This window comes from Zalophus californianus, chromosome 5 (assembly GCF_009762305.2).
Source record: "Zalophus californianus isolate mZalCal1 chromosome 5, mZalCal1.pri.v2, whole genome shotgun sequence".
Taxonomy (NCBI): domain Eukaryota; kingdom Metazoa; phylum Chordata; class Mammalia; order Carnivora; family Otariidae; genus Zalophus; species Zalophus californianus.
Window position 1 is genome coordinate 17,343,934 of NC_045599.1, and position 27,205 is coordinate 17,371,138.

General features: G+C 43.3%; 2 protein-coding genes across 9 annotated transcripts in view; one reads left to right on the forward strand and one right to left on the reverse strand.

Annotated features, from left to right (window-relative positions):
* LOC113929810 (synuclein alpha interacting protein) overlaps positions 1 to 27,205 on the forward strand; it is a 155,260-nt gene that overhangs the window by 82,901 nt on the left and 45,154 nt on the right. For 7 of the 8 annotated variants that reach the window (XM_027606979.2, XM_027606980.2, XM_027606981.2 and 4 more), the window contains one exon: positions 9,701 to 9,773. In XM_027606979.2, the coding sequence (XP_027462780.1) occupies positions 9,701 to 9,773 (73 nt within the window). Of the gene's footprint in view, positions 1 to 3,692; positions 3,776 to 9,700; positions 9,774 to 27,205 lie in introns of those variants that run through there. The other variant, XM_027606983.2, reaches the window with a different exon arrangement.
* LOC113929812 (M-phase-specific PLK1-interacting protein-like) lies at positions 11,536 to 12,288 on the reverse strand. The gene is given in 2 exon segments (XM_035727801.1): positions 11,536 to 11,999; positions 12,001 to 12,288. Coding segments are annotated over 2 exon segments (540 nt in total). The 5' UTR covers positions 12,280 to 12,288; the 3' UTR covers positions 11,536 to 11,738.

Below are 27,205 nucleotides of genomic sequence, written 5' to 3' on the forward strand. Positions count from 1 at the left end.
GTGAAGTGGAAGGGCTAAAAGGGAAGGCCTAAAAGCCTTCACTTTTAGGATTCCATAACCTCCGTCTCTGACAGCCCTTAACGCCTCTTCCCTGGTTGAGTGGCAGGAGCAGGGAGGAAAATGCCCAATATATTTGAAAAAGGTGGCTCACCCAAAAGATGCCCAAATTCACAACTGCCCTTCTTATTCTCTAGCTGTGGCCCTATGACGTAGTCCACGCCTTCTATCTCATGATTTTCCCCTCCAGTCATGAGCCTGGTTCTTGTTTTAATTAAAACCCGAGCTGCATATTGGTTCAAAGCAGCAACTAGAACTTTTTTGCCTTTACCTAATGAGACAGAACCCAGAAGGCAATCACATTATTTTGAAGATTCCCAGACCCCAAAATAACGTTCATCCTTTGCAAACTGCAGGGTTTAAACTACACGTTCTTGTAACCCTGCCATCTCAAAGGAGAGAACATTGCCCAATCCCAGCAGGTCGAGGTGGGAGATGAGGACACACATAAAACACCACAGTTCAAAGCAGGGCTTTTCTGTCTCTGCAAATGGGTTTGCAGATTTCTTTCTTTACTCCTGTGGAAGCCAGACCCCTCTCTCAAAAAAAAGAAAAATATGCCGGGATATTAGTTCTTACTAGCCATAGGTGTATTTATTTTATTAAGAAAGGCCATTTTGCTTTTCCCAAAAATAGTAGTAGACACAGGACCGAACAAATCAGAGGCTGAACTATAGATCTATGGAGGGACCTCACCGCTAGCTCAGACGTGGGCTCTGCCATGCACGGTGCCCCACACTGTGGGTCTGGTATCTTGGTTGAAGCTTCCCATCAGCTCCTGTTGTCATCCCACTTGGCACATGAAAAAAATTGAGCCTTAGGGAGATCATCTGGCTTTCACAAGGTTATAGGTACATAAGTGGCTGGGTCAGGATTTAAATACAGAACTCCGTGACCACGTTACTCTTCTCCATTCTGAGCGACTTGAGAGTAGGGACTCCGGACCAGTCTGTAAGATGCCATCCGTTTCCACATTTGGTACTGACGCAATTGCAAATCACTGTTTGGAAGTAATGGAGTTGGTATGTATTCTAAATAAAATGTAAAACAAGCTGAAGCAAACATAGGCAAATCTCTTAATTTTTTGGCCCTTGGGCTTTCCCATCTGTAAAATGGTAATCATCTGCTACCTGTTGCCCTGGATTTTATGGAGAAAATATGAAATTTTATATATGTATGTATATAAATCCATACGCACATATTTATGTAATACACACATATGTATACACACATGCCTGTATGCACACACACATATACGTGTAAATACACACACACACACACACAAATGCACGCACACAGACAGAAGTGAGGATATACTCCATTCCTCTACTCAGGAAATTTTGCCACCATTCTATACCACCGTGACCACAACTTTGGTGAAAAATGACATTTTTTGACAGCCTTTTTTTGTGCAGGTCACATGAGATCAAGACAAACAAGTGTCCTTGCACTTCGCTATCCCCTTTAAGCCAACCCACAGAATTTTGTGGATTCATTTTCCTAAAGTGACTGAACCACTGTCTGGTAGGAAAATAACTTCTTATGACAAACAAATCTCCTTTCAGTGGGTTTTCATATTTTTCCATCCTTGCACTAAAATGCCTGCCACCCTCTGGTTTGCATGCACCACTTTTTACTCAAAGCAATCCGCTGACACCACCAAGATTTCATTATATTTCCACAAAGCCATTTCGTAGCAGCGGGAGGCCCCAAGGAAGGGCACAGGGAATTTATCAAGTAGACTCAGACAGGGAGTTGAGTGGGTCAAGAGTACAGCTTTTGCCCTGATTTTAGTAATGAAAAAGAATGAAGTTAATCAAGGTACAAAGAACCTGGCTTGCCTGTCCTCTCTAGCGAGAGGTCTACCTGAGTAAGATCCCATCATCCTTCCCTATGTGCTTCCTAGAAGGTGACCAAGACTCTCTCACGTGGCCTCGGGCTGCCTCAGCCCCTTCTTCACTGTCCTTTCCATCAGCCCTGCCCCTCCCAGCACTCACCTGCGCTCTTCCGCATTAAAACTTTTCTTAGTGCTTCTCCGTATGATCTAGTTTTGTCGGGTGTTCACATGTTCTTTTGCAAATGTCCTGTATTCAAGTCTACGTTACCCTTCACTCCTCCCTTCTGTGGCCCCCATTATCGAAAGCCTCATGCCTTGTTCTGCTATCATATGTCATCTGTGTTCTCTTGTTTTCCGAACACCTGCCAGGAAAGGAATTAGTAATAATCTAATCCAGACAAGATGAATTATATGTTCATGTCCCATAGGTACTATAAGAGGCCGAGACCAGAACCTGGGCCCCACGCCTTGGACTTGATACCTCTTCCTGAGAAGGTGGAGAGCAGCCTTATAGAATGATTTCCAAGAATGAACTGCTGCCAGATTTTTTTTTTTTTTTTTTTTGCTCTTCCCTTACTCTGCGGATAGCCCTAAAAGATCTTATCTTGCCTGCTAGTTATAGCATGTATTAGATTCACAGTACAGATTATTTACACAAACTATTTACCTCTTATGTACCACTAGATTTTATGCTTAACTACTCAACAACACGTATTAAACGTTACCAGTGTGCCAAGAGCAATTCTAGGCTTTGGTGAATGATACAGGCTTGACCTATGTTCTCAGAGCTTACAGAACCCCATCATAACAATTGAGCCATTATGAAATGTCAGGTTAACTTCACAGAAGGTCAGATTTAATTACAATTTCAAGCTCTGCTCTTGACAGTCTTTATATTTCTGTGGTGATTGATTATTGGCTCGTAATTAAAACTAGACCATCACTGAAGCCGAACAAGGATTATAGCCAGCCATGTACCCCACTGCAAGTTAAATTTCTTTTGTAATTCCTTTGTAATTTGTAACATTTGCCTCAATAGTTGCCATTGCTTTGGCTTTGCTTCTAAATGCTCATTTGTATACTTTTTAATGTAAATAATATTAATAGCTAGCATTTATTGAACACTTCCTATGCATCAGACAGGATTACCTATGTTTTATGTGATTAGCTCATAATCTTCACAGCCATGCTCTGATAGAAATACCATTGTTACCCTGTTTTACAGATGAAGAAACTGATAAGAGATTAAGGAATTACTATTAGTTAGCTAGAAAATGGTGAAGCCAGGGTATAACGTGGGCAGACTGGCTCTAGATACCATGTAGGTAACTTCTGTTGAATTGACTTCTGCTGGGCCTGTTGGTCACCTCTGGTCAGCTCGGTTCATCCAGGTCTCTTCTCATCCATGACCACTCCTTCTAGCAGAAGGAGATCATTCAGTGCTGTGATATCTCATCACCTTTGCCAATGTGGACCTTCATCTTTTGCCTGACTACGTGTTAGCATTATAATGCTACATGTGGTATACTCTTAAAATGGTCAAAACAGCTACTGAGTTTTCCCAAATACCAACTGTAAAATACATCTTAGCATAAAAGTATTTGACCATTATTAATTTTAAAAACCCTCTTGATAGAATAAAAACAAGGAGCCAGAACAAAAATGCATTTGAAAATAGGATTATTTGTAATATTTTTCTCTAACAAAGCCTAAATGGTAGAAAGAACTGTAATAAAGCAGTCTGGGATGAATATATGAAAATGTTGATCACCAGTATCTGCACTCTCTAGAGGCAGTGGCTGAAACTCTGGGCATCTGTACGGTCACCTGTGAAGTATGGAATGTGGAAAGAAGAATAGCCAAGGACAGAATTGTGCAGAAGTATGTCCCACATGGTATGGGGAAAAAGAGGCTTCTACCAAAGAGATTGGAAAACAGTTTTCAAAAATATAGGAGGAATACTAAGGGAGTTTAAAAGGGAGAGAGGGATCTAAAGAATTTAAAGAAGTGGCCAATGGTGGGAAATAGACCATTTATTATAAAGTGAAGGGTTGGATTTTCCAGTGAAGACCCATCGGTGGCCATAATAAGAGTGGGGCCTTTGGGGTGGCGGAGTAGCAGCCATGTTGTGGTGGCTAGAGGAGTAAATGCAAGAGGCGAGGAAGGAGAGAAAAGAACCACAGCAATTCTCTCAAAAAAGATGGCGGTGAACCCAAGAGCAAGAAAGCCCATGGGCAACTGGGGAGGCAGCATATCTTGAGGTGGCAGGGGCGCTTATTTGTTTTTATAGGATCAGAGGAGAGAGCCGAGGTGGAGAGGGTGGCTGAAGAGAAGGAAGAGGGACGATGGCAGAGCCAGAGTTCTGAAGGGACGGGAGAAGAAGAGACCTGAGCACAAGTGGAGGGCTGGTGGCAAAGGGGTGGACTGTTAGAGCCGCATCCTCGGCACCATCTGGGGGGAGGGCTTGAAGTCAGGACACGCCTTCCTGAACTGGAAGGGCAGACTGCTAGAGAGGAGGCCCAAACTGCAGAAACTTACCATGTCTCTGAAAATCTCACTTCAGGGTGTGTCTGCTTCCGTGGCCAGCTTGGCGTGTACCCATTTCCTTGTATGCCTTGTTGAGATGCCTGCCTCACTTCTAGAAAGCTTTGTGAGAAATCATGAATTTCAGGAGAGTTGTTTGGATGGCTGGCTTAATTGTTTCTTTTGGAAACTTAATGAGACCTTAGTTGTTTAAAAGTCTCTAAACTTCAAAAGGTGCTGGGGATTTTCATTCTTTTATTCTCTGTGGCTCATTACTGTTTGAGTAATGTCTGCTTGTTCACCCAACTGGCTCCAGCTTTCTGGAGTCAGGGCCAAAGCCTTTCAGTCCTGAACAATATCTAGGGTGGTCAGAGATCCTCATGGCTCTGTGTAGAAATCATGCACTGTTTTATGAATCCCATGCATGTTCAAACTATTTTGCATGGCAGAGTGACAGAAGTGACTGGCGCAAGCTGGGATGTATAGGATTGTCTTACGTCACATCAACTCTGTAGTTTGCGAAGCTAAGTTTCAGTGTTAGCCCTTGGCCGTGGACTCTCTTGGAGGAAGAAAGACCAAAGAGAAGCCAAAGAACAGGCTGGGACAGGCTGGGCTCTCCTCTTTTCCAGTCCCAGCTCGGCCCCCTCTTCTGGTTTCTTTAGTTCCCACATCTTGATCCACTGAGCTTAAAATCAGGAATGAAGGTGGGGAGGGAAGAAGGGCTGTGTACACACATGGAGAACAGGTCGGGGGAAGAGACAAAAACATTCAGCATCATTTTACTGCTTGCAAACTGACTTCACTTGCATTATCTCATGTGATCACTGTGTTCTATCTGTAAAGAAGGTGAACCCCAGAGCTATGAAATGATTTATTTGTCCAGAACCCCAGTTAATAAATATCAGATCTGGGGCTTGAATCTAGATCTTCTGGCTCCGAATCCATTGTTCTTCATACAAAAGACTAAGACATCAGCCAGTACCCATACTATTAATCTATTAGAAGTGTATTTTTTTCTTTTAGATATACCATGATTGCATTGCTAGACTTGTAATAATGGGCCTTTCTAGGAAGATGAGTGCCATATAAATATTAACTTCTGCTATTATTATTTTTATTATTGCCACTAAAATCAGGGTTACATCGGGGAATTCATTTTATTCAGTTCAGTAAGTGCCCAGTATCTTTGGCAAATAAAATATTGCCCACACCCTCAGAAAGTAGTGATGGGAATGTATAGGCAAAATGTCATGTGATGGAATCTGTAATGGACATGTGCCTAAAATCTATATACAAAGCAGTTGTTTTTGAATGTTAGCATGCATCAGAATCATCTGGTTGGCTTGTAAAAATACCGATTGCTGGGCTCTGCCCTCAGAGTTTCGAGGATGGGGCCCAAGAATGTGAATTCCTAACAAGTTCCTAGAGGCAGTTGATGCCACTGGTCCAGACACCACACTTTGAAAGCTGGAATTACTTCCATCTGGGAGAGTGGGGAAGATTTTGTAGAAGTGCTTCCTAAGCAAAGTTTGAAGAATTAAAAAGAGTTTGCCTGATGGAATGGGTGGAATGGCGTTTCAGGTGGACAGAATAGCATGCATAAAGATATAAACAGGTAGAACAGTAGACAGGGGATCGATAAGAAATTTCACTTGGTTATAGTCAAAAGAGAAGTGGACAATGGTAAAAGATAAGCCTGAGCTCATGGAGGCTTCCACGTGCCATGCTAAGGCTTTACCCTGTAGCCCATATGAAACAGAGAAGCACCTTAGTCAAATTTGCATTTTAGAAAGCTAATTGATTCTAGTCCAAGTATGGAAGCATGGAGGAAATTCCCACTTAGTACCTAAATATGAAAGCTCTTTTGAACATCTATAATATTATGCCCAGGGATTAATCAGACATGTGCTAGTCTTGATATTTCAGTCAAATAGTTAATAAGACGCTCTGTGCCATGCATTCATGCAAGTCAAAGACACCGTCCTTTCCCTCTGGCACTTGGGGGAGCCAACACTAACACCTAGGAAACAACAGAGGAGACACCAGAGCACAAGGCAAGGCAGTATTTTACCAAAGGCAGAGAAGAGTGGAGTCTTTTAGGGCTGAAGCAGTTAGCCAGGTTTCATGCAGAAAGCAGAGCACCATCTGGCCTTGTAGAACAGTAGCTTTTGCCTGGCCAGAGGAAGGCTTTGCAGGCAAACAGGACCCTGGAGTAAAGGTACAGAAGGTGGAATTAAACATTGAACACATAGGGTCATTGAAGAAGCAGAGGCAGCTGGTCAACCCATAGCAGGGGCTTTTCTTGAGACATGATAGTGGAGTGGAAATGAAGTTTCGTTCACAAAGGCTATTTCTGTGGGAATAACCTCTGGAAGACTTTTTTTTTTTTTTAATGAATAAATTAGAGCAACATAGAGCCAGGAAATATGGTGCTTCTGAATCATCTGCAAGCCCCCTCTCTCTTATCACCCAAGAATAATAGCTATCAAGGGAACAGAATACAAAGGCATGGGCTGAGGGCAAGAGACAGGGAAGACACATTGGCTTTGGTTCTGGTAGGGCCAAAAATGACAGTAGTTGCCCAGGGAGCTGGCCATTGTCCGGGGAATGAGGTGGGTTGGCGATCAGACAGCTCCTTATGAAAGGCCATCTGTCCTTTGCACTGGGATGAGGGCCTGGGAAGCCCTCCCTTTCAGCTCCCAGATGGTAATACAATGCACTTATGTAAGGGAGACTTCCTGGGTCATTTGCTTATTCCTGAATGTGCACATATGAAAATGTTTTTGCATGTTCGTTTTGTGAATTGGGTGTTTCCTCGGCTACACTTCCCATCATGACCTAACCATACAGCATTCTCTTTAAGCTTATCTTCTATCCAAAGAGCAGTGTGTGTGCTTACCGAAGCAAATACACAAATGGACATTTTCCTTGTGTCTTTATAAAGGATGGTGGATTTGTTCACAGTGTAGGTTGGAGTCTTTACTGAATTCAACATTCCCTATACCCTTAGTGTTATCCAGAACTTTGATTTTCTGGCCAACGCGTCACCCTTTTCTCAGATTGCTGTACCACCCTTGTAATTTTCATGACCAGGAGCAGCCTATGACTTTTTCTTCAAGGTCATTATTCCCAATTAATTAAGATGTCTGCCTTCACAAATGTGATTTTCTGTATGCCAGGGGTGGAGAGGCAAAGCTTCCACGTGGGATGGAGGTTGAGGCAGTGGGTGGGGCTCAGCGAGGCTAGTCCTCTGCCTACTGTAACTCAGTCCCCACACCAACAAGGCCGCCTGCACTGCTCCAATTTAAACCTTATTACATGATGAGTTACCGCATGCTACGGACCTTTGAGGTCACATAGGAAGAACTGAATGTACAGCTAATAATTCAGAGATTCTGACATGCCCCACTTTGGGGTGAGAGGTAGCAGTCAGGATGCACATGGCTGAAAATGCAGAAAGCAACACACCCAGGTTAATCAAATATATATCATTAAGCCCAGTGAGCAACCTTATTGAATTTATCACTAACTATATTTCAACACAATCCATCTTAAATTCCCTCTTTCTAACATTTTGCCTTAGAAGAAAAACAGAACAAAACAGAAGGAGAGGGGGTGAGACTTTGCCAAGGGGTGTTTTCCTGGGGCACATAGCAGCTGAAACACAAGGCCTCATCTTAATTGAATTATAAACTGTGTAATTATTTAACCTGTACCAGCTGGTCTCAAGAAGCTACCAGATTCCTTAGAGAGCTTGTACTTGGCCAGGAACGTAAGGTACCTTATTAGTAACAAGAAAAACGCCTTCTGTACCTATGTTAACCCCAGACTCCAAAAAGCATAGAGCAAAAGGGGAAAAATGCCTTAAGTTCATTTTTGGTTTAAGAGGGAGTCCTCCCTCCTTCTGAGTATGTGAGTAGATTGACTAAAGGCACTGTAGTCTCTAAGGAATGGGCACCATAAACAGGATATTATTGCATCAGACAGGTAAGAGTAATTTCTCTAATTAGTCATTTGAGATTTCATTTTTCACTTGGAAGAATTGGAAATTTAATTTGTTTGTGACAGGCGATTGGCAAGCTACCGTTGCCCCTTCCTCAGTTTTGCTGTCCTGACATCGTGGAGGAAGCACTGGGGGGGGGGGGGGTCTCAATGTAGACACTTGGCTTCATTTATCAACATCAAGCTAACTAAAGTACCTTCTTATTGACAAATGTGTCCTAATTACACATTCCTCACTTGTAATGCTAGAATAATCCTAATGAGTTTCCCATGATCATTTTTCTTTCAGATTAAAGATTTGTTCTCAATCCCCCCAAATTTTGCAGCAGTCTAAGTAATTTATAATACATTCTCATTGCCGTAAGAACATCGTTCTCAAAGGTACAGAGCAAGATATTTTTAGGGAGCCATCTTTTAGGGCTTAATGTGTCATTCAAGACAGTTGTTTGATTAAAGAAATAGTTCATCCTATTTTGTTTTAAAACATCCTTCTCTAAAGAAAGATGGAATGGCATCAAACATAGTCCCCATAAATCATAGCTATTGATTTTACATTTGTTTTAGCTCATCTGATTTTATGCCCCCTCGTGTTGTAATTTGTTATCCTGAGAGCTGGTCCCTGAGTTGGTACTGGGTTGATGCTGGGAGGTGGTTTCTTTCAGTTCAGACTAATCTATAACATGAAACAGATTAGCTTGCAGACACAGAACCATGCTCCTCTTGCTTCTCATAACATTTCCCCTGGTATTTCCTGTGGAGCTCACAGATGCCACCCAGTGACATCTCTGGCAGGTGGTAACATGAGGGACCTTAGCGTAGCCCAGCCAGCACGGGCACGGGTAAGCCTCCTGGCAGCCCTGGGTGCTGCCGGAAGCTGGGGCCTTCTCCCCTCGGCTCTTCACACTCGGATTCCAAATGCAAATATTCTGGACACCTTCTGGAAACTCTTGAGCCAGAAAATTCTTCCATCTTCCACCAGTAGCAGAAGTAACGGGAGAGAGAATGTCTGCTTGGCCACACCTTGCGTGTGAAAGTGGCAGGCGGGGGGGGGAATGTCACCCCTTTTAATGTGCATCTACTTCGATGCTTCTAGGTGGAGCTTGGGATGCAGCCAGTTCCCTAAGCAGCCCATTTCAGATAAAATTAGACAGACTTTCTGGATATATACGTGGTGTACTCAAGTATCGCTTCTTGTGTCTTGCTTTTTCTGGCCAATTTGAATGTGACACTCTTGTTTTAAAGTGTCGTTTTCTTCCCTTTGTCCTCTGGCTTCCCATTCAGTACTCAGTCACGTCGCTGAAGACCATCCCAGAACTGTGCCGAAGATGTGATTCGCAGAGCGAAGACAGATCAGGTACGTCTCTCTCCTCATCCCCTCCTGCCCCGGACTCTTGGAGAGTGGAGGACTCCAGGGAGCTGTTTCCCCCTCACACTCCTTGCTCCTGCCTTCTTTCTTTTACGGCCTCTCCCTTCCTCCCCCCTACACACACGCCCTCCTCAAACAGATGTCAGGTCATCCTCCAAAGGCTAACAGGACGGGGAGGCCCTAATGAGGACGCGGTTGTATACAGCTAGATGGAGGCCGTCATTTCGACAGCTCCAAACCACAGTATACGCCGCAATTTACTGAAAACCCGAGAAACCATTGGTGACAAAACATAATGATGCAGGCGCCAATGAAAAAATGTTGGATGCATTCACTACCCATATGGCCAGGACCAGCTTGGGGGATGGTACTTCGCCAGAGTCTGAAACCCTATCAGGGATGCGACATGATAGGATCTGCAAGAAGGCATACTGTAACAGTTAAGATTAAAGCAAAGCTTTGGAGTTTAATAGTGTAAACTAAACAGAGAATTATGGCATATAGATGAAAACCAGCTGTTTGACCTTTTCTCCTTACACACACCCCCACCCCTGGCAAAAAAAAAAAAAAAAAAAAAAGGGACATTCAGCGTTGTTTTTCCCTCTGTAAATCAGATTAAGCCTCTCTCCTTTTCTCTCCGTGATGGGCAAAAATGAAAATGAAAAAGGATGTCGATGGGAGCGATATGATGGCATTAAACTATGAAAGGATGTGTATTATTTCTCGAAGTAATTACTGTAAGGCATCACCATCAATCGTGCCAAAGCTGGACCTCTTCTGATAGTAGCTTGAATCCTGAGAACCTTGGGCTATGGAAGGCACAAGATAATCCTCCGATTATGTGTATCGTGTTTCAAAATAAATAGATGACCCTTACCTGGACAGCTACTAGAATTCTAGGCTGTTCTCACTGAAAGGACTTGCACAAAGCTAATTTATTTGTCTCCTGGATTGCTCGCTTTCTTTTGACATTTTGCTTAGATGAGATGGGGCAAATAATCAGTCTTTCTAGGTTTGTTTATCTCTGTTTTTGTGAGTGAAAGTAATGCTTCAGTGTTTGGGGGTTGTTTCTGTTTTTTAAATTTCAAACACATTCAAGTTTCTGTCATGTTTAACGGAGGCTTTGGCCACGAGGCTCTAGGGATGTGCCTCCTGACAAGGCATCCCCAGGTTCCAAGTTGGATTGTTGACTGGGGGCAGTGACTTGGCTTCCAAGTTAGGGTTCAGTCAATTATCAGCTATACAGCCTAGAGCCTGAGACTGATCGTCTACAAAATAAAGAAGAAGCTTGTTCCGCCAATGTTACCAGGCACTGTTAGGATCAAAATTAGGTGATGTATCTGAAGTTATTTTGTAGATACAGGATTTTCTTCTTTAACTAGAGGTGGTGAGTAAAAGAGAAGAAATAATAGCAACCACTTGCAGCGTGCTCAGTGTGGGAGGTCCTGTTGTAAGCCCTTCACTCACGTTAACTCAGTTAATCCTAAAATCCCCGTGAGCTGAGTAATTACGATGTTTATGTTAGAGGTGGGCAAACTGAGGCACAGAGCAGAGAAGTTAAATATCTTTTTTTTATTACAGGCATTATTTTAATAATTCTACTTCTTTAGCATATGACAAAACCACAATGTATCTAGAAAGACAAAATGTTTTATTTTAAAACATTGGAAAACCATTGAAAGACAAATGTCCATGATATAACCATGAGCTTTAAATATCTGGAAACTGTAAATCTCCTAACATGTGGTAGGCACTTTCAAAGAGCTAAATATTGCAAGTTATTCTACTGTATGTCTTTTCTAATATCAACAATACTTGATATGATGAAAAATACCAAGAAGACTCAACTAATTATTCAAAGTCACCATCTTAGGGTTCAACTTAATTACATGGGTAAAAGTTTTGTCCAAGATGTTCCTGACACAGGAAGCTTCCAGGTGAATTTCAGAAATGTTAACAAAAGTCTCTTCCTTTTTTGCCTGTGAATGTTTGAGTATTGCTGTATTGTTGGTTAATATCCACTACAGATACTGGTTCTAGGCCAGCCCAAGGGTCTTCAAGCATTGAAGGCTTGAAATAATTTTCCAGCTCATTAGACATTCTTTTTTCTCTACCACGCCCTGATCCAAATGGTGTAGATGTCCTTGGAGAACCCTGGGGGTGGGTCTGCTGCTTCCCTGGGGAGTAGCCGAAATGCTGCTGGGACCCCGCGGGGGGACTTGGAGTAGGAGCCAGGGTAGCCGCCAGGGGACGGAGACCCGAATCGGCCCCCCGGGAAGCTGCCGCCGTGTGGCGGAGAGTGGCTGCTCCCGTAGGGCCTAGACCGGGGCCCGTACGGCGGCGTGTGATGCGGCCTCCCATACGCGTCCGGAGGGGAGGGCGGCCGCGGTCCGCCTCCGCCCGGGGTACCCCGGAAGCTGCTCCCGCTACCCCAACCTCCTACACCCGCGCCGGGGTAGGGAGGAGTCGGGGGTCGAAAATTCTGTCGGTGCATATCAGGAGACGAAGACAAGGACCTCCCGAGAAGTTAAGTATCTTGCCTAGAGGCCCACGGCAGTTAAGTTGCAGAGCTGGGATTCACACTGCAACAAGTCTGTCTCTGGAGTGGGTTCTCTTATCCATTGCATACACTTCCCCTCAGATAGCTTGATTTCGAGGCATTCATTTAGTTTTATGGTATTAGCCTCTAAAAATTTAAAAATCAGCATTTTCCCTCATTGATTAAGTGGTGAATTTCTCTTCTCTGTTCAGTAGCTATATCTTGCTTACCAAGGTAAGTAAGTGAATTAAGCAAAGCTTTTTAAAAATAATTTTTCCTGGGGCCAGTTCATCTCATTTTCTCCAGGTCATGTTACTTCTCGCCACTTGCACAATAGGTGAATATTGGACTTTTCTTCTCTGGTTGAGAAGGAGGCAGTTTCAAGTTCAAAAGCCTTTAAACTTCACTCAGAGCAAAGACCCAGTGCTCAAGGTCATTGGCAATAATTAGACCTGACAAGAAATGGATGCCTGTGGGCAAGACTCAGGCCTCTTAATAGAATCACATGTACACCTCCAATGGAATCACATGGACACCTCATTTGGAGGCTGTCAAACCACTTTCTAATAGAGCCAGAGTGATCCTAGAAAAAGAACACATAGAAAAATCCATCTCTCTCTAGCGTCACTGTAGATTATCTGTGAGCTCCTTTAAAAGAAATTTCAACATAGTAACAATTTTCACAGCTAGTTTCTGAAAGAACTGAGCCATTCTTGATTCACTCCTAGGACATGCAGCTGTGGAAATACCCTTGGCACCCTCTGGTCTTCCGGTGTCAACCACCCAAGAGGGCTTGCAAATTTCCATCTTTATGGTAATCTTTTCAAACAGATGGAAACAGAAGGCACACTGGCCTCTGAGAAGAGTCTACAGCTTCTTTTGGATGGGGCACCCACTGGAAAAACTTTTCTCCAAACCTCCTGTCACTTAGAATATACTCCGCCTCTTTATCTTTCTCAAGTTTGTTAAGCAATTTCTATTTTGTGTAGGTTGTCAAATGCTACCACTCATCCTTGCATTAACAAGCCCTTGATCAGATGTTCTCAGGCCCATTTGTTCTTTTATTTATTCATTCAGCAGGTAACTGAATACTTCTCTGTCATAGGCACTCAGGACCTAGTAACTAATAAGACATAGACAAGGCCCCCGTTCTCGTGATATTTATGTTCTAGGGAGTGACGAAAAAATAAACCAGATCATTTCACCCAGTGATAAGAGGTAACTCGAAGCAATGTGATAGAGTAACTTGTAGGAGTTGGAGGAGGGCACTTGCAGGGGTCTGAGAGTGTTAGAAGGATCCAGCCAGTCGATAACCAGTGAAGATCATTGAAGGCAGAGGAACTAGCAAGTGCAAAGGCCCTGAGCCAGGAATGAGCTTAGCATGTATGAGGAAGAAGAAAAAGAAAACCAATCTGCAGCAGGGTGATCAAAATGAAGATATGAGGCCTGGGAGATGGTCAGGGTCAGACTCTGTAGGGCCCTATCGTCATGTATGCAGACATGGATTTTATGCTAAGTGCCATGAAAAGCACCGCCAGCGGGGTTTCAATTTTTCTAAAATCTCATTACTTGGAAAGAAGCTTCGGTGTGTAGAATCATAACTCTCAACAGAAGAAGGGACCCAAAAATCATCCAGTTGGAGAGAGAAAGAGAGAGCACGTGAGAGTGCAAATAATAAAGCAAATGGGTAAAATGCTAGAAATTGATGAATAAGGATAAAACTTATACAGGTGTTCTTTGTGCTGATTATATATTTTAACACTTTTATAAATTTATTTACATATGAAAAAATTATTTACAAATCAAAAGTTTTTTTAAAAGGCAAAAGAAGAAAACAGTAATAATCACTTATTCCAAAATCCATCAGATCTTCAAAGAGGATCCTAATTATCCTGCTTATACTTCACGGCTCCAGTGACAAAGAGTTCACAGTCTCATGAGGTGCGACCTATCCATAAAAGCTCATTTTTTCATTCAGTCAAAATCAATGTCCCTCAAATTACCATCCCTCGCCCCTGGTTCTTCCTTTGGATCCATGGAGAAGGGCAACCCCTCCTGGACAAGGTGCCCCTACGTGTTTAAAGATGGCAGTCACTCTTGGTCTTGTCTTCTCCAGGTTGAAATTTCCCTCCATGGTTTTAAGTCTATCTTGCTCATCCTTCTTGCTCTCTCGTGGGTGACCGCAAATGACCAGCGTCCTCCTTAAAGTGGAGCCCTCAGAACTGAACCTAAGGTTGCTCCCTGCGTGGTCTGAGGAGAGCCTGGCAGCCCCACAGGTCAGCCTCCAGGACTCCCACCTAGCTGTCCTGCCTTCCCAAGTGAGCTCCAGAGACAACGCTTTCTGCCTGTTTCTCAAGTGTCCTGAGAGGAGCAGGAATATCAGAGGAGCCTGTTGGTGGCCTTGGAAGCCCCTCTGCGAGACATCCAGCCCAGAGCTCACCCCCCTTCATCCCTAGACCCTGGGCCATGCTATGGTGGGATCCGAGAAAGGCAAATGGCAGTGTGGTCAGAAGCCTGGGGCAGCGTCCCACTACCTTCCGCTAGCTGTCCCACACCCACGCGTGTGCCCTAGAAGTGCGCTTCCTTTAGCTGAAGGCTTTGACTCCTATTGAAATCTGCACTTTCCTCTGACAGGAGTAATATTTTAAACTGTCCTCTACCCATTGCACTGCACTATGACTGAGCTTCACATTTTTGTGAGAAAAGTTTTGAAAAGACCTGCGAGGGTATTGCAGAGACCACAAGAAGGCGGGAGAGGAAAGTGAAGAGCTAGAAATTGGACCCTTGAGAACAGACTTGGCCGTTCTTGCGATTTCCTCGTTATTTCTTAGGTGTTCTTCCGGTCCTCCGTAAACAGCTTCTTTGTCCTCAGGATGATTCTCTGAGGGAGGACTATGACTATGCCCAATTTATTGATGAGGAAACCAAGACGCCTAGAGGATAAATAACTTGCCCAGAGTCCTGGAGCTGGCAAATCTTTAAAACCAGCTGTGCTGACTCCAGAGCCCTATGAAGTTGAGTCAACTGAGTAACTGTCATCCAAGGAGCCGTGTGTGGCTACTAGTGTGAAGCAGGGATTAGCAGCAAGGAAGTTATGTGTAAAAAACTTGCACCTCTCCAAGGAAGTTATTTGTGAAACATTCTCAAGTATTCTCTGCTTAATCCCCACTGCTCGTGCAGGAGAAGGGGCCAGTGCAAGGCAGGGACTGTTAACTCTGCCCTCTGGTCTTCTCCAAATGAGGGCTAAAATACATCGACATATGGTATTCAAATCCAACATATTCAGTTTCATTGACTTCGAGTTTTCTTTAACTAATTGGGCATTCAAATACACATTCATTTCAATTCACAGTGCCTTAAGTGTCTTGTGATTCTTTGGAAATATGTATCTGCTAAGCTCATTGGATAATTTTCTCATGAAAGAAGGCAGATAAATATTAATGCAGCTCTGCCGCCAAGAACGAGATGCGCCAAGGAGAGAAAATTCAGTTATGTAACAGTAATAAATGGCCCCGGCATGTGTTTGAGAAGAAATTCTGAACGAATTTTAATACCTACATAATATGGACAATAATTTGCGTGACAGTGAGTAAAGGAGAGCCATTCTTTTCTGAACTTTATATCTGATATCTATCTGGTAAAAGGCATTTTGGTGGTAGATGTAAAAGCATTGCAGATTTGCTATTTTTTTAGCCCCTTGGAATGCAGATTTTGTGACAAACTCTGAACCTTTGAAAATATGTGGTTTCTCTAAGATGTTCAAGGATTTCAGCCAGCACCAAAAATAGTAAATTGACATGAAATTTATCCCCTTGACCCTTCTGTAACATAGCTGATGATGCTAAATATGTAAACCCTCTATTTTCAATTTTATTAAGGTTTAATGCTAAAAGCTTACAAGTGCAGGTTGGTGGGGCAGTTTAAATTTGAAAAGCCTGCTGATGACTCCATCTCATGTGATATATTGCAAAATGGACTCTGAAGAATAGGGAAACATGTTTTCTAAGATCGCAATTAAAAAAAACAAACACTTCAACCCAGGACAGCAAAGAATCGAACACCTATGACAAAAATCTCAGTTTATCTAACCACAGCAAAACCTCTAGATGAGAATGTTATCAAGAGAAACACTTATTTTTATTTCTCTTTAACAAAATCTTATCATTCATTATAAAAAAAATGAAAAGCAAAAATTACAGCTAATCCTGCCACCAAAACAAAATGTGACTCTATTTCTTTCTAGAATTTCTTTTCCCGAGGCCTAGTTTTTGTTTCGGTTACAATCATCACGCAGGGAACGTTTTATCTGCTGCTACAGAACATGCGTGGCCATCATGTGGAGTAAAGCCCAGAACTTACCTGTGAAAGCATACCCCTGCCCCCTCTGTCCAGAGGGAGAGACCATCTCTGCCTTTAATCCCTTAACACTTAGCTTATGTTTCTGAGAGAAAGGCTACAAGTCAGTATGGGGCAAGACAGGAGCAGGGGGACGATGGAAAAGTTAAAAGTAAAACACTGGTAGTGTTGCAAGTAACATAAGGGGCTCGAAGGAGCAGAGCATCAATACATGGCATGCTTGGCCCTTCCTCTCTTCATTTGCACATTTCTTGTCTTTCCTTAGCCAGAGCTACAAGCACCACAGCTCCCTGGTGTTCTAAAACTTTACTAGCATTGGAGAATTAAGAAAGAAATGAGACAATGTAAAGGGAGAGGAACCTTAGGGGAAGGGGACCCAGTCTCCTCTCCCCTGATTTAGTTTATTTTTATCGGACTCTGAGAAACATGTTTTGCTCCCTCAAAATTGATACAGAAATCTTGGTAGAAATGATTTCAAGGAAGTCTGCAGGAGGCAAGGATGAAAATTCGGAAGCAGGGAGATAAGCATCATTTAGGCAGGAAGGGAAAGACTTGAAGCTGAGGGACAAGGAAGAAGTGATACGGAAGCCAAGTGCCTTGTACCTTGCGTGGCCTCCAAAGTTCGTTCCTGTCATAAGGGAGAGTGGTTTCCCAGTCCTGTCTTCCCAATCCAAGGAAGAAGTGTGAGTGTGTGTTAAGAGCGTGGGGGTGGGGATACTAGTTTTGGAGCTTCATAGCATCTCTGTTAGCAACCCACTTCTGGCTGGAAACATCTCCTTTTTCTTTTGTCTCCCAAAATTAAATGCGTTCTATCTTCCCATTTAAAATGAGCCCTCTTTGGGGCGTCTGGGTGGTTCAGTCGGTTAAGCATCTGCCTTTGGCTCAGGTCATGATCCCAGGGTCCTGAGATCGAGTCCCGCATCGGTCTCCCTGTTCAGCAGGGAGTCTGCTTCTCCCTCTGCCTGCCGTTCCCCCTGCTTTGTGCTCTCTCTCTCTTTGACAAATAAATAAATAAAATCTTCGAAAAAATGAGCCCTCTTTGCCCACATACCTCCTTTGCCCAGACTCTTCCCTTAAAAAAATAAAAGTCATAAATTCAAGTCATAGAAATAATCCTAGAATCTCATAGTTGAAGGATCCTCAGAAAGAGTCAAGAGTCATCGCAGAAGTCCAGACCCTTTGGGGGCACCTCACAGAGTGGCCCAGGACCAAAGCCAGCACCATGGGCATCACCTGGGAACTTGTTGGAAAGGCAGACTCTCAGACCTTCCCTCCAGACACCCGGATCAGAATCTGCATTTTGTAACAAGCTCTCCACGTGATTGGTGCATATTCAAGTTTGAGGAGCACTGATTTAGGACACGCTGGTGTTCACCCAGTGTCCGTGATGAGTGTCACTCCGAGCTCAAAACCAAGCAGTAGTTCCCCAAGGGAGTTCTCAAGACATAGAGTGGGAAACTCCTGTGGGCTTTAGAGTGATCCTCTCCTGGTTCAGGAAGCTTCCTCGCATGCCCCCTCCCCCCAGTCTGCCTGCCGCATCAGGGAACCTTCTTAAGTTCTTCCAGTGTGCTCTGTTTTCCACGTGACATTTCCTTCTTCCACCTCCCACTTCACCTCCTCAGGGCCCCTTTACCTGCCTCCCAAAACCACCATGTTCCAATAGAAATAACAATGCAAGCCACTGACATGATTTGTTTTTTTTTCTAAGAACCACATTTTAAAACTATAAACCAATGAGATTAATTTAATGTCTTTAATTTAACCCAGTACGTCAAAACTGTTATTTCAACGTGGGCCACCAGCCACATTTTAGCTGCTCAGTAGCCACAGGTGTCTAGTGGTTCCCATTTGGGACAGTTTGAGCCTACATTAGCGCCGCTGTCCCAACTTTATTATTTCCTAGCTCCCTATAGTTTCCTCCTCTTTAAATATCTGCGTCTCAAAAAACTATTAACAATATTATGTTAGTTTAATATCAGTTTTCTCTAATAGACTAAGTGCTATGTCTCTTGTTTATTATGGAATCCCCGGTGCCTGACGCCGGAGCCTTGTGTATATCTGAGGGATGGATGAGCAAATGAAGGTGTGACGAGGCGAAAGAAAGCCTCCCTTCATTGGCTTTTGTATCATAACTGAGGTATGAGCCAGCTGTTCATGTGCTTCTTTTCATTTGGTGTGACACCTTGATCCTTCAGCTTTCCTCTTTTATCTGTACCATTGGTATCTTTCTCTCTGTGGGGTCATTACCCTCATCCAACAAACACTCTCTGATCATCTCCTGTCTTAAAAAGCAAGCAAACGGGGGGCACCTGGGTGACTCAGTCATTTAAGCATCAGACTCCTGATTTTGGCTCTGGTCATGATCTCAGGGTCGTAAGTTTGAACCCCACATAGGGCTCTACACTGAGTGTGAAGCCTGCTTAAGATTTTTCTCTCCCTCTCCCCCTAGCCCCCCCAACCTCCCACCCCTGCATGCGTGCTCACTCTCTCCGTCTCTTAAAAAAAAAAAAAAAACAGTACCCCCTCTGGTGACTCCCACCCTGGTTCTCTGTTCCTTCCTCTCCCCAGCACCTTCTACCCCCTTCCAAGTACAGCCAACCTGCTATAAAGAGTTAGGGGAACCCCCATCTCCAGCCCTCCCCCCTCCTTCACTTGAAGTATCTCCAAACATGACCTCCACCTCCCCAGGGAAGGCCATGACTTCCACGTTGTCACATCTGCTGACACGGATACTCTCCTCTCTCTTGGCCCCTATTTGAGACTATTGACCGCTCCTTTCTGGAAGCATTCCCCTCTCTTGGCTTTGTGATACCACCTATCTCCTGCTTTTTCTCCCAATACTCTGACGTCTCCTTATCTCCTTTGCAAGTCCTCCTTCTTTACTTGGACTTCAAACATCCAAGTGGGGCTTCTGTATTCAATAGGACCCTCTCTCCTCTCAGTCTCCAAGTCTCTCTGGGTTGGGAGCTCATCCACTGTCATGGCCTCGGACGTCACTTACTTGCTGCTTCTGCTTGCCTGGGCTTCCAAGCCACCTCCTTACGTGCCGGCCGCATGTCTATGTTGGATGTCTCGTGGAATTCTAAGAGGAATCCTTGAATCCCATTCCCCGACTTGTTCCTCCTCAGACGCTCCCTCAGTCATGGGCATTCAGTTTACTGATACACCCACTCAGGGACTGCAGCCAGAATTCACCCTCTCCCTCATACTCCCCATCAGCCTATCACCAGGTCCTGAGTCATCTGTGCCCAAAGTATGTGCCCATCTGCCCCCTTCTCTCCATCTCCTTCCTCAGCTACCAGCTAGGACAGGCCACCTTTGTGTTTCATCCGGGTTAACAGCATGAACTAGTCCTCACCCATTTCTTCATCACTAACCCTTGCGCACCCTCTGTTTCCACAGAGTGGGAAGAAGGATGCATTGTAATTTGCCAAGTGGATCATTTCACTTCTCTGTGAAATCCCCCCAGGACACCCCATTTCTGTGAAAATTCTTCGTTGTGGCCAGAAAACGCCCAAATGAGTTTGGCCCCTGACAACCTTCCCCAACCTCATCTTTGGTAGCTTTCGCCCTTGTTCACTGTTCTCTAGCTGTAAGAGCTATAGAACCTGCCAGATTCTTTCCCGCTTTAGGCATTCGAAAATGTGCTCCCTTCTACCCAGATCACCACAAAATGATCTCATCTCTTGTACTTTCCCTCAGATTTTCACTTAGTTGGCTTCTCGTTACCCTGGTCTTAACTTAAATGTCACCTCCATGATGAGACTTCTCAGCTGCTGTCTCTTCTAGTACCTTTTGCATTCCCTTCAAAGCACTTTGCATTTTGTAATTTCTTATTCATCTGTATGCTTGCTTTACCATCTGGTTCTCTCATTAGGACAGGGATTATGTCTATTTCATTCACCTCTGCACCCCTAGAACCATGTGCACAGAACCATGTGCTAATATGTGTTGAATGAATGGACCCTATAAGAGTATTTTAGCATTCTGTCAATTTAACCCTCTGAACAAGCTTTATTATATTCCCGTATCTCTTGCTTACATACAAGATTGTCATGTTTCACCAGTTGAAAGAACTGGCAGCTGAAAGAACAAATTCTCGGTGATAAGATGACCCTAAATTTAAGCTAATGCCAGTAATGATAAAGTAGGGAAATTCTTCTACTCAACTGTTTCTAAGAAAAGTTGTTGTAGAAAACCATTTTCCTAACTTTGTTCCCATCCAGAAGCTTCTCAGTTAGTGGTTACCAAAACCAAGGCAGGGAGCAGGATTTGGGAGTTAGGTCCACATGAATCTGAAATGAGCTCAACCAGGTTCTACCACTGGTTTCTGGGATTCCATTACCTATATGCGACCCAAATAGAGAAAATATGGGGGCACCTGGGTGGCTCAGTCAGTTAAACGTCTGCCTTTGCTGCAGGTCGTGATCCCAGAGTCCTGGGATCGAGTCCAGCATTGGGCTCCTTGCTCAGAGGGGGAGCCTGCTTCTCCTTCTCCCTCTCCCCCCACTCATGCTTGCATGTTCTCACTCTCTCTCAAATAAATAAAATCTTTAAAAAAAGAAAATATGAATAAGGAATAATTGTAGTTTTGATAAGGCAGTTATGCCCTGTCATGGAAAGAAAGCTGGAGTCACGGAACCTCGGTGTTGGTGGAAGACTCAGCACGCTCTGCGATTTGCGACATAACACTTAAAATTCCCAGAGTTCTCGTTTATTTCAAGTGATACTATGGAAGAACTGCTCATCCATCCTGCAGAGTTGTTGCACAAACCCCTAAGGAAACCATACCCTTGGCCTTGTACTGAGAAACTTAGAAAGCCTTACACAAATATATGGTATTAGCAATTTTAAAATGTTATACACAAAGAATGAATCATGGAACACTACATCAAAAACTAATGATGTAATGTATGGTGACTAACATAATAAAAAAAATGTTAGATGGAGGAAATTTTAGGAACATTCCAATTCAAAAAATATTTTGAGAAATTCATAAAATACGCAGAAGTTTTGTGGGTTTTTTTTCCATTGTTTATAGTAGTGCTTGTGAAGTGTCTACCATACTGCACCAGGAGACAGAAGAAAGTACCTCTGCCATTCATTTATGCTGGGAAAAGCCTCTGTCTGCACTTTGCTTTCGTTCAGCTGTACCTGCTCTTTCTCTCAGAGGCCTCGTAACTAAAAACCATGGTCCAGGTGGGAGCTCTTGTGAACAGACCCCAGGAGGGCTGTCAAGAGAAGAGTAAGCTACAGGCCAACTCTAGGCCTTGCTCCCCTTTCTCCTCCCCTCCAGACCTTAAACTGTGTTCCTCTCAAAAATGAGACCACGTTTCACAGACTTACCACTTTACTTCTCATGGAAAATAGAATTCATTTCCCTTTTACCAGAAAACAGGAGGGAATACTCTTCTTATACCCTGAAGACATACCCATCTTCTCTTTCTTTTTCTTGGGTCTAAAGCTCTATTTCTAATGGAAATACCTAGCTCCATATTTAGAAATCAAATCCTCAGACATTGGGAGAGTCAGCAGTTGGAGATGGAGAATAGAGAAATGGGGAGTAGAGGGTAGAGAGGAAGGATTTTCCCACCCCCACACGTCCTCCACCTGCCTCTCCTTCTCTCCCTCACAGAAGAGCAGTAACTTGGTGTTCTTTGTCCTTGGCAGTTGATCAACACTGTAAAACATCGCCACCTTCAGTTAAAACTGGTGTTTGTCTGCACTTTGCAGAGAGCACACCGGGCCTCCTAACACTTTCCAGATACCACCCAGAGCAAGCTGTCCTCTGTTCCAGTGCTTCTCTGCTTGAGGAGCTTCTTCACTGTCCCTTGTCCTGTGTCTCTCTCTGCAATTCAGCATAGGGAGGTTGAGAATGAAAGGAAGGAGCCTGGAACAGGGTCCTGGAGTGAATACAAGACTTAATGCACTCAAGAGGTTTGGCTAATGGCAAAGTGAAGGTCAGCATACTTTTTGGATGACAGAATGACTCTGAAACCGTGGACTTTCTTCAGACCCACCAACTGCTCTTCTACATAAACTGTGCTTTCGAAGCTCAAAGGTTTAAAGTTGTCAAAATATTGAGTCTGATTTCATGGCAGAATGTGCCTCTTTGGTGAAGTATCTTTTCTGTCTAGTGCAGGAAGGGCTTGAGGATTTCTGGGAGTTTTCACAGAACGAAGAAATGGGTACAGATAGGGCACAAAGTTATATGAGCAAGTCTGGACAACAGTGGGTAGAGCTGGAAATAATGAAATGTGAATCTGACACTTCCAACAGCTGCCTGATACCAACAGCCACTTAAAGTCTGAACTTGAGAACCAAAGCAGTGAATCTTTCCCAATAGTATTTAATGTCTTAAGGTAAATAAATCATTGGTTGCTATTTTTATAATGAGAAAGTGCTCTGTTTTCCCCCTTCAGACTCACAATACTCTCAATAAAGGGTCTATGGCATCAATGAAAGAGATGAACAAGTAATTCCGTGGGAACATTCCAGAAACATGCATTCCTCACACGGGTTCTTCCCAACATAATGGCCCTACACAATTCTCCAAATGCAGAGTTAACTCAGCCCTTGTTTTGGATCAGGTTACAGTCTAGTCTTCCAGGATGGTGCAGAAGAGCACCCATCAGGTCATCCACCCTCAGACTCCAGACCCTTCCTCCCACTGTCACGAGATGGTATAAGTCACCTGTCACCATTCCTTCCAGAGCCTGAAGTGTTTGCAATAAGTGGGTCCACTGCAGATTTAAGTTTACAGTGGCGTAACGAAACTCATGACTAAGGCTGGCACTCCCAATCTTTCATAATGCCCCTCAAGTGTAAAAAATAGAAGGATATGGAATGTTGGAGAACTTAGCAGGTATGTCCTTGAAGGTGCCTGGACTTCTGGTAGCTATAGATGTGGAGTGTGTTGTTACGTACATTTTAAGGCAATTGTGAGTAAAACTGATTATTTTGTTTCTCATGGAAAATAGAATTCATTTAGCTTTTACAGTCAATAGTAGGAAAACACTATTTTATCCTAAAGACATACCCCTTTTCCTCCTCTTCTTGATGTCTAAAGCTAATTTTCTAATAGGGACACACAACTCCATATTTAGAAGTAAAATAAATAGGCATCTGGGGAGCCAGCATTGACGTTTGGTCTCAAAAATTGTATCCACCATTGCAATAGCAAACTGTACATTATCTTCCTAAGAAAATACTAATTTATCAGTCCCAAGAGCCAACGAGTTGTTCTGTGTCAGCAATCAGCTTAGCCTCATAATTATAAATTTGTAAGGATCTGTTGAAAGACATGGATCCAGAAGAATTATAGTGTTTCATAGTGAGTCACTTAGAAGAGAGAGCCCTGTTATTTGTAGACATTCCATATAGTCATAGAAATTTAGAGATGGATCAGGTCTTAGCAATCATATAGTCTAACCCTTTTATTTTACACATGAAGAAATCAAGGCTTGGAACTTATTGTAGGAAATATATGAAAATATTTCCATATGCATCACATCTTCTAAATGTCTATCTTCAGTACATTACTAACACAGTGTGCCCCAAATGTGGAAAGGGTGACTCGTTGTTACAAGATGACTCATACTTATGGACTATACTTTGCATCTTTAGGCTAGCATATTCCTTTCTTCCTTTCCTCCCACCCTCATCCATTCACTCATTCATTCATTCATTCATTCATTAAAAGATAAGCCACTGGGCCCCCATATCTGTGAGATGCTATGCTGGACAGATGGCTGATTAGAAACACAAGGAGGTTCATGAGCAATCTTTGCCTTAGAGGAACTCTCAAGACAGACGGTGAGACAGATGCATGTGTGAAGAGTTGCAAAAGCGCTTCATAAATATCCAAGTCTGGGTACGGGCAAGTATATCTCAGGGCGCTGAGAAGCAAGGAGTAACAGTTTCCTGGGAGTGGCAGGCGAAGTGCACCGTGGAGGTAACCCCTGAGGGGAATTTCCTCAGATGAGCCTTGTCTCAGGCAGAGAAAACAGTCAGGGCATTGTCAGAAGAGAGGGATCTTGCCCAAAGGCAGGAGCACTGAAGGAAGAACATGGTGTGTCCAGAATTAGGGAGTTTAGCAATGGAGGGTGCAGGGGGAAATTAGTGATGTGGAGTGATGGGTGCTTTGATGAGAAGATAAATTAGAAAATAAGTACAGGCATACCTCCTTTTTATTGTGCTTCATTTTTCTCACACTTTTCAAATACTGCATTTTTTATTTATTTTTTTTTATAAATTGAAGGTTTGTGGCAATGCTGTGTCAAACAAGTCTGCACCATTTTTCCAACAGCATTTGCTCACTTCATGTCTCTGTCACATTTTGGTCATTCTCACAATTTTTCAATTTTTTTCATTCTTACTATGTGTGTTAGGTTGATCGATGATCCGTGATCTTTGCTGTTACTCTTGTAATTGTTTTGGAGCTCATAACCCACACCTATATCAGATGGCAAACTTAATCAATAAAGGTTGTGTGTGTTCTCACTGCTCCACCAACCAGCTGTTTTCCCATCTCTCTCCCTCTCCTCCGGCCTCTCTGTACCCTGAGACGCACTCACCAATATTGAAATTAAGGCCAGTCAGTTATCCTACAAGGACCTCTCGGGGTTCAAATGAAAGGAAGAGTTGCACGTCTCTACTTCAAATCAAAAGCTGGAAATGATTAAGCTTAGTGAGAAAGACATGATCCAAAGCCTGGACAGGCTGAAAGCTAGGCCTCTTGCACCCAACAGTCAGGTTGTGGAGGCAAGGTAAAAATTCTGGAAGGAAATTAAAAGTGCTGCTCCAGTGAACACACGAATGATAAGAAAGCAAAACAGCCTTCTTGCTGATATGGAGAGAGTTTTAGTTTAGTAGTCCCATTAGAAGATCAAAGCAGCCACAACATTGCCTTGAGCCAAAGCCTCATTGAGAGCATCAATTATGTGAAGGCCGAGAGAGGTGAGGAAGCAGAAGAAAAGTTGGAAGCTAGCAGATGTTGGTTCATGAAATTTAAGGAAAGAAGCTCTTTCTGTAACAGAAAAGTGCAAGGGGAAGTAGCTCGTGCTTATGTAGAAGCTGCAGCAAGTTCTCCGGAAGATCTAGCTAGGATCATTCACAAAGGTGGCTCCACTAAACAGCAGATTTTCAATGTAGATGGAACAGCCCTCTGTCAGAAGAAGATGCCATCTAGGACTTTCATAGCTAGAGAGGAGAAGTCAGGTCCTGGCTTCAAGGGACAGGTGACTCTCCTGTTAGGGGCTAACGTAGCTGGAGATTTTAAGTTGAAGCCAGTGCTCATTTGCCATTCTGAAGATCCTAGGGCCCTCAAGAATTACGCTAAATTTACTCTGCCTGTGCTTTGCATATGGAACAACAAAACCCAGATGACAGCACATCTGTTTACAACATGGTTTACTGAATATTTTAAGCCCACTGTTGAGACCTACCACTCAGAGAAAAAAAAGATTTCTTTCAAAATGTCATTGCTCATTAACCTGGTCACCCAAGAGCTCTGATGGAGATGGACAATGACATGAATGTTGTTTTCATGCCTGCTAACACAGCATTCATTCTGTAGCCTATGGATCAAGGAGTCATTTTGACTTTCAAGTCTTGTTACTGAAGAAATACATTTTGGAAGGCTTTAGCTGCCACAGGTGGTGATTCCTCTGATGGCTCTGGGCAGGGTAAATTGAAAACCTTCTGGGAAGGATGCACCATTCTAGATAACACGAAGCATATCCGTGATTCATGAGAAGAGGTCAAAATACCAACACTCACAGGAGTTTAGAAGAAATTGATTCCACCTCTCATGGATGACTTTGAGAGGTTCAAGACTTCCAATGAAAGAAGTCACTGCAGATGTGGTGGAAACAGCAAGAGAACTAGAATTGGAAGTAGAGCCTGAAGATGGGACTGAATTGCTGCAATCTCATGATAAAACTTGAATGGATGATAAGTTGCTTCTTATGGATGAGCAAAGATGGAATCTACTCCTGGGGAAGATGCTGTGAAGATTGCTGAAATGACAACAAAGGATTTAGAACAGGACATAAACTTAGTTGATCAAACAGTGGCAGGGTTTGAGAGGATTGTGTCCAATTTTGAAAGAAATTCAACTTTTGGGCAAATGTTATCAAACAGCATCACAGGCTATAGAGAAATCGTTAGTGAGTCAGTCAATGTGGCAAATGTCATTGTTGTGTTACTTTAAGAAATTGCCACAGCCAGCCCAGCACCCACCACTGGGATGGGTCATCAGCCATCTACATCAAGGCAAGACCCTCCATTAGCCAAAAGATGATGACTTGCTGAAAGGTCAGATGATGGTCAGCATTTTTCAGCAATAAAGTATTTTTGGTTAAGGTATGTATGTTGTTTTTTGGACCTAATGCAATTACATACTTAATAACGAGGACATAACTTTTATACACACTTGGGATCCAGAAAATTAATTTGACTTTATTGCGATACTCCCTTTGTCATAACAATCTGGAATTAAACCTGCAAGATCTCTAAGGTATGC